This window comes from Leuresthes tenuis, unplaced genomic scaffold, assembly GCF_036924035.1.
Source record: "Leuresthes tenuis unplaced genomic scaffold, fLeuTen1.0.hap1 SCAF_8, whole genome shotgun sequence".
NCBI classification, from domain to species: Eukaryota; Metazoa; Chordata; class Actinopteri; order Atheriniformes; family Atherinopsidae; genus Leuresthes; species Leuresthes tenuis.
In genome coordinates, this window is record NW_027325362.1 from 16,527,372 (window position 1) to 16,535,658 (window position 8,287).

At 38.8% G+C, this 8,287-nt stretch overlaps 1 protein-coding gene across 2 annotated transcripts in view; it reads right to left on the reverse strand.

The window, feature by feature from the left end:
* Window positions 1–7,908, reverse strand: part of khdrbs2 (KH domain containing, RNA binding, signal transduction associated 2) — a 65,802-nt gene extending 57,894 nt beyond the window's left edge. For both annotated transcript variants that reach the window (XR_011917022.1, XM_072391136.1), the window contains exon 1: window positions 7,542–7,908. Coding sequence is in view for 1 of the 2 variants with exons in the window: in XM_072391136.1 (XP_072247237.1) it covers window positions 7,542–7,632 (91 nt within the window). In the remaining variant the exon portion in view is untranslated. The remainder of the gene's footprint in view (window positions 1–7,541) is intronic.
* Window positions 7,909–8,287: the final 379 nt, after the last annotated feature.

Genomic DNA, 8,287 nt, shown 5'->3' on the forward strand with positions numbered 1-8,287 from the left:
GAAAGACTGAAAACCTTGAATAACCAGTAAAACTGATGGACAAGCACATGTTTGAACTCGCTCCCCTCTTCAAGGTTTGTAGCTGGTGGCTGGCCTTTTGCATTGTACTTGTCTGGGCAGCGGTTTGGGTAATAACTAACAGTTCCCTTTATCCTTTGATGATATCCAAATAATCCCAAATGTTTTGTTGATACAAAGAAAACCAATCAACACTGAATAGAATCGTTATTATCTTATATTTTGCGCTGTGAACAGCGGCACCGGCTACAGTCAGAGGCCAAAAAGCAAAGGCTTTGTTGAGTGCTCACTTTAAAAGGTTAGATTATTCGCTGATTTCTTCCAGCTATTGAACAGTATATCTACAATAATGACTTCACACTGGTTGCAAAAAGTAATCAGCGCAATTACTCTCCAACAACCGATTGCTCATTCACATCAGACATAGTAAAAAGATCTAGCAATTGCACTCAGCCTAGTAGAGAGGACCTGGTGAGGAGAGTGAACTATGAAATATACAGTTAGCTTTGGCCCTTTTGTCTCAGGACAATAGAAATACATGGAGGCTGGAAATAAGCCCCTCTGTTTGGCCCCGGGTTGTTTAGGTGTTTTTATCTGAGCTGTGCTGAGGCAATACAGCAGCTGACAGGGTGCAAAAGATTTAAATCTTCAAAGTAATTATACTACCATCTTCAAATTCTCTCCTGAAAGCACACTGCTGGAAAGTAAAGTGAAAAAAAATAATTACTTTTCCACACAATTTGCATATTGAAAGCAAGAAAGTACACATTTTAATCTTGATGGAGTTTCAATAATCAGCATTTTTTTAATACATAGTTATGGCCTAAAGAGAATGAAAAACTTTGCATTCATGAGATCATCTTCTATTGTTATATTTATACTGCCTATAGTGTATCATGTATTTACCCTTCCATTAACTTTTTCCTGATATTTACATTCTTGACTAAAATCTTGACACAGTGGTTTGGACTTTTGTGGGAGAAGACGAGTGCCAAAAACTCTAAATGTTACGTCTTTTTCCTACTTCTCAGGGATTTTCCTGAGGAACATTTGAAAAACCAATAAATAACGTTCAAATCAATTCTGTTTTACTTGTATAGCGCCAAATAAAAACAAACGTCATCTCAAGGCATTTCAAAGTCACAGCCAAGTATCTTTCAAGCCAATTATTGTTCAGTTCATTGTAATACAATCATAATCCAATCAAATTCATTCAATCAAAATATGACCAATTCATACAAAGTCATCTGAAAAGGAAAAAAAAAATTGCCCGGCAAAGGAAACAATATGAAATACCTTGAGGTATTGATATTAAGCTAGAAGGAGTCTGTATCTAAAATGTATCTCTTAGTAACTACAGCAACAGAGTGAGTGAGGTGAGGTGGGTAACCCCAAGTGCAATTTGCTGAATCACCCATTGGTTTGACCTGTACACATGGTGGGAAAGCTGCCTTCTAGGCTAAAAAGCACGGCAAAGCACTCCGACACGCAAGCTTCAGAATGTCCCTTTTGTGGCCAAAACGCTTGTAAAGATCTGCTGAGAGTAAATGCACTGAATTGACTTTGTGCACATTGCCAACAGCAAAGAAGTAGTAAACCAGTATGTTTAATGTGCAACGAATGCATTAATGTTGTGAAAGGATATAGTGCGCAGAAGCATTGCAAGTCCAATCACGCCTCGTTTTCAACTAGTTTCCCTGAAAGCTCTGAAGGAAATCAAGAAAAAGACTTTCCTAAAGAAATGCGAGTGCCACAGCCCCTTAATTAATTACTTATCAGATTAGTTAATCGAGGAAACAGTTAGGATTGGGGTGTGCAAGGATATCAATACTTTAACTGATTAACAGATAATTATTGCCTGATCTTATTCCCTTTTTCAGCTTCTGGTAGCATTTTATTTCTGATGGGACACTTTTTGGTAGGTTTGATGAAAACGCATGTAGACGGGCTGGCTAGGCTGTTTGAAGATTAAAAACTGAACAATGAAACATAATAATGTTTCTACATTTTCAGTTGTGGTTGCTGGTTTACTCCTTCTTGTGTTCTAAAGGATCAAACTTGCATTAAAATGACATAAATTTTAACCAGATTTGATTTGAAATCTGTACTACCGTCTGTCTCCTCTTTCTTTATCTAGAACTTTCCTTTTATATGTTAACATTGAAGAGGCACAGTCAGTAATATAATCTGTTATCTAATATCTATTGTCTGAGTGCTGCAGCTTTGGCTCATCCACTTGTTTCTGTTGCTTGAAATGCCTGTGACCTTGGAATTTAATCTTATTCGACCCATGCACTCATTGTAAGTCACTCAGCGTGTCGGCCTAATGTGTAAAAATGTGATTCAATGTCTCTCTTTCCTGAGATGTAATTTTTGCATTCTTTTGATAGGTCACACCACATGGGCAGCCATTTATCTGTCACTACAAGCTGGGTCATTGCTGGATACTGAGCAGGCATAATGGATACACAGAAGATGTGAGCAACAGTTTATGAGCAAGAGAGTCAAGTCAAAATCTTCATTTTCAGGCTTCATGGACGAAATGGCATGCAAATCAATTAAAAAAAGAAGTCAAAAAGACAAAAAAGTCAAGGTAAAGTAAAAGTTTCTGTGCTTTAGATGCACAGAATCTGATCCATTGAGTCATATGACTGGCACTAAGTGAATACCTTGGACATGACATGTCCAAACATAAGGCCAGCAACACAAAGAACTATACAGGCATCTTAAGAGTTCAGTTCTCCGACAAGGTCCAATCTTAAATAATTTTTTAAGGGATTCAACATTTTCTCCAAAATTTAAGTTCTTTCTTTCTTAGCGTCTCTCATGCGCCACCTCTCCACCTAAGTCACACGAAATTTGGACAAGCACTTTTTGGATTATCTTGCCGATCAACAGAGAGCACAGAGATTGTCTCACAGGTGGCTGCACCAAAGGCAGTTCTTTCTTTTTGTTCACTTACTGTATTGCTGAATAAAAACAAAACACACCATACCAGTGACTCAGGGTCCCTCCGAAACTTCAGCCCAAAATGGTTTCACTAACATACCCTCCCCCAAAGAAAGGAGTAATCTTGTTAAAGTGTGATGATATCATTTAACTTGTATAATCTCTTGCTGTGTGCACTTTGCACCTGCTTCCCACACGTCTTTCGTGCAGACAGCCAGAATTTTCAGCTATTTCCCCACTCTGTCTTTTGTGTCCGTGCCAAATCAATTTTTCATAAGAGAATTTAGTTCTACCAGAATAGTTATATTCCTATGAAATTGTGAAGCTGCGTGACATTCCTGTGGCATGCACAGGTATTTCAATAACTGGTTCTCTGCAGTGTCACAGAATCTGGATGTTAGAGAATTTTGGATTTATAAACCTTTAAAATGGTGTATGCCATTCAGATAAAAGGTATAAAAAGCTGCTCGTTAGAGTCAAATTCACTATTTTTGTGCAAATATCCACCTGTGTGTTTGCCATTTAAACTCAAGATGTTTTTCTAATGCAAATACAGTATAAGCATTGTGTTATAACATTTACATTTGGTATATCTTAGACCGCCCAGTGGATGGAAAATTTGTTGTGTTTCCTCCTTGAGACAATCTCTCCTTCAGTTTCTTGGTGTCTGCCAGCATCCAAACTGATGCTCTCCATTGCAGCCTGACTAAAACCGAGACTGTATATAGCGTCAGAGTGCACAGAATTGCACAGGCTCATGTGCTGTCTGAATCTTATCAGTTCAGGCTTAGCAGCCATTACTCAAAATGTTTGAGCATATTTTGTTTATATAGTCCTTCATAAAGCATCAATATCAGCCTGGAGTATTTTACAGAAATTACTTTTACAAATACAATGGATTCAAACAGACGCTGACCAAAACTGTGATGTGTAAGTACAATAAATCTCAGCTTTGGGCTTGGATTTAAACCTGAGTGCTCAAACATTAATAAGAATGGCTATATTGAAGGTGAAAATGAACAGCGTGAATGAATAAACTTGACATGATGTGTTCTGGAGTATTTTGAGCTCCCAAAAGCTAGTGTTTCACCCTAGAATAAACTCAGCACAAGCTATTTAAACTGTACTGCAAATACATTAATTAATCTATCTATCTATCTATCTATCTATCTATCTATCTATCTATCTATCTATCTATCTATCTATCTATCTATCTATCTATCTATCTATCTATCTATCTATCTATCTATCTATCTATCTATCTATCTATCTATCTATCTATCTATCTATCTATCTATCTATCTATCTATCTATCTATCTATCTATCTATCTATCTATCATATGCACTGTAACTCTACCAAGATGTACTTGAAATGGCCTTAATATCACAGACCATGATATCACAGACCATGATATTACAGACCATGATATTACAGACCATGATACTACAGACCATGATATTACAGGCCATGATACTACAGACCATGACAAAATGGTTTTGGGCAGCGTAAAGTAGATCTTGTAATTGAAAAGAAAAAGCACTGAAAATGAGAGCGCATTGCAGACTAACACACACACACACACACACACACTTCTAGTGTTTTCCTCAATGGCCCGCGCTCGTCTTTTTGTCCATCATATACTTCCTTTCTGCTTATTAGGAATCCCCATTGGTTTTCATGCATGGCACATGGCACATGGTCTTGCAAATAAAAAAAACCTATGGGACCTATTTAAAGCTTGGCTTTCTTGTCTCTGACTTCCACCCACTATTAAAACAACTACACTGTTCTTTAGTCAGAGCAAACTGAAAGCACAGCAGAGAGGTGACTTTTATCTGTCAGTCTGAGCAGTCATTAGCCTCATGCTACACTGACATGCACTGACTTTCTCTGCAAGAATGAACAGCGTTGGGGGCGACTGATGGCGCTATTCACTATTTATTGTAGAAAGTTTTCAAATATATATATATGTATTTGAAAATATTGATATTAATATATTATTTTTACTTTGAATACCAAATAATACATTAAGATTGTGGTGTGTTCTAAAAAATAATTATCCGCACCAAGCCTTATTTTACAACGAGATATCAAAAGAGCTCCATCTCAAATGGTTAAAAGCTGCTCCAAGAAAGACAAAAGATTTTGGAGGGGACATAATTTATTCACAGACAGTAAATAATTAATTTCATAAATATGGAGATGTAAACTGAGACAATAGTAAATCCATGTCATGCAGTTTCTAGAGAGTGATCTGAATAATGCAGGATCATATACATGTCTATTCAGAGATAGATGGCTGTGGATCTTTAAATCTGTGAATGCAGTTCACCTTGGTGTCCACATATACGCATTATTCTGCATTTTTCATAAGCAAAAAGGCTGTCAAAAGAGCTCTGTGAGCTCAGCGTAAATCATTGCCATTAGTTCACATGTGGCCTGCATTTTTCAACATTTTCAGAGTTGATGTAGGGACACTGTGGTTTCTGTGATTATCTTGCAAACAGGATTCTTTTCAGGGAATCACGAGCTACTACACTACAACTTCAATGCAATGTACCACAGTGTGTTGTATATTTATGCATCGATTTGTATTGTACTCTACACTGCACTGGACACTGTTGGACACATTCTGAGTATGTGAAGTTCAAATGTATCCGTGACCGGTTCGCAAAGAATTGCGTAAACTAAATATATAAATGAAAAATGTGTCAGGAGGTGAGCACATGCATAGCACCCTTTTAATGTGCTAATTGACATGTTTTCTCATTTGTATTCTGGCTATGTGAGTCAGCCTCGAGTAAGTCTGGCAAAGTGAACTGTGTGACAGATGAGCCCAGTTAGGGACAAAGCGGTACTGTCAGGTGTCTCATCAACACATTTCAACAAGAAAGCTCAAGGGGGCAGAGCACCAGAGCACAAACATCCTGTCTAGTTACAACGCATTAATCTGAGAACAGTCCGACTTTGATGGTTTTTTTCCTAAAATTTGTCAAAAAAAGCAAAGATTGTGGTGTTATATTTGGGGGAAAATGAGGAAATAACTATTTAAATCGGCTGCCTTTAGAATTAAATGACAAAATACTTTACTTTTACGTTTGCTTGTTTGTTTTAAGAAAATGCCCGGTAAGCTCATTTAGGCTGAGCATATTTGAAAGTAGATTCATCCATCTATACATCACAATAGCACATTACTCTAATCTATGATTATACTTCCACCTAGCATGTACATTCAGAGAACAGACTTCTTCCTTTCTGCACAACAGAAAGAAAGAAGTCACATCTCTAAAGCAAAATAGCCTTGCAGGGGTCTTGCATTTGCTTTGAAGTGATGAGTTTCCTCCAGAAAGTGACATATTCTTAACATGTGGATGAGATCAAGGTTACATACAATATGAGTAAATGCTTTACGCTGAACTCGATTGCACCGTGTTGGATAAACAGCAGCAGGACGAAAGTGAGTCTAATATCCGTCTCAACATGACTTTCTGTTACCTAGATGACATTTATTGTGTCCAAAATACAGACACACGGTTAAGAAGAGTTGGTCTGCCCTTATAATAACAAATCAACCTCGCATGCATGTTTGTGGGTGGTGAGAGGAAGCCCAAGTACCTGGAGAGAACTCACGGATGCACGGGGAGCACACGCAAACTCCACAAAGAAAGGCCCCAGCTGGGATTTGAACCAGAAACTTTTGCTGGAAGGCAACGGTGCCAACATGCAGCATCGTGCAGCAGACTCAAAAGACATTTTCAAAAATCCAAAAAACAAAAACTTCGCAAAATTACGTTGTTTTTTTTTTGTTAAAAATTGTTTTATTTGCTTTTTTTTGTGTTTTCTTAAATGTTCTTGCTGTGCTTCCTGAAATGTTGCAGTGTTTTCTCTTTCACTATTGTGCATGCAGCAATCTTTTTTTTGTGGGTGCATCATTTTCTTACATTTTGTTGTGTGTTTGCTTGTGCTGTTCTGTTTTGCACCACTGGGCCACCCAAACTTCCCTCATCCCTTGTAGTTTGTCTTGCTCTGACAAACAAATTACTACGAAGATCCACAAACTTACAGTCGCAGGGTTTACAAAAACCCTGCCCATATGCAGCACAGAGAACAGCTGGCAGCGCACTGCATTTTTCAGAGAATGATCAACACATCTTAAGTCTAATCCATCATGCAATTAAGGTGATTAGTCCTGTCACTCTTTTTCTATACCGCAGCCGGGCAGAACTGCTCTGTGAAGCTTCATTTTGTTGTTTCCAGTGCTTGACCTTGGAGAGCAATGGTTTAGAGTCAGAGGTGAGGACTTTACACACACTTTACTTTCTGTACTCACAGTTTTCCACAAAGTTTTGCACAGGGGCTGAAGAGAAGTAGCCTAAACAGCAACACTGCCATCCAGAAGGCTAAGCATTTAAAATCAAGTGGGGGTGTTTTGACACATGCTCCCATGAAGTCAATACCTCCACAAAATGCAATGCAACGCTTCCTTCAGAAGAGAGAAACGCGGTGAATGTGCCTATCACGCATGTGGGCAAGGTTTAAAGTAAATTAGATTAAAGGGAATGCCTGACCTACCTTCTTCAAGCAGGCGCGCCGCATGCACAAAGGAGGGGTCCAAGCTGTTTTTCTCGGCCACCAATTCAGGTAAGCGCTTTTCTGGATCCATTATGATCGCAGCGAACCTCCTTACCGGCAGTGCAGGTGAGACTAGAAGAGTGCTGAGCGTCGGAATGCAAGTATAAATCTTCCCGCTCCTGCGTTTTTGGACGCTGCTGTCAATTGGTCTTCAAGTAGCAAACAACACCAAAAAAAGCCACTCGGAAAAAAAAACCCTGTGCTCCAAAATACCTGACCGGAGGATGAACTGTGATTCAGAGGTGTGAGCCCATCTCTGCCACCGCTGCCTGCTGCCTCTCCTCGGCACCCCGCCAGACTCTCAGACTTACAGGGTCTGCAGACCGCGCTCCTCCCCGCCCCTCAGCAACATTATTGGCCATATTCTGGGACTGGTGCTGATGAGAAATCAAGGAGGTTCTCTCTGAGCGCAAACCAGCTGCTCGCACACCATCTCACTTGTAGAAATAGGCGAATTTCTTGCTCGCAAAAGATAGAACTGGATTAGTATCTTGTTAGAGAATAGAATATCTTGGTTGAGAATAGAGAGAAAAGTTTCACTGAAAAAACATAGTAAACTGATTTTTTTTTTTTTTAGATTCATGCAGTGTGTGATGGATAGAGTCGGTCTAATTAAGTAGGTGACATATTTGACCTGTTTTAGTCTTCTAACCTTTTGTACTAAAGTTGTCCGAACTCACAAAAGC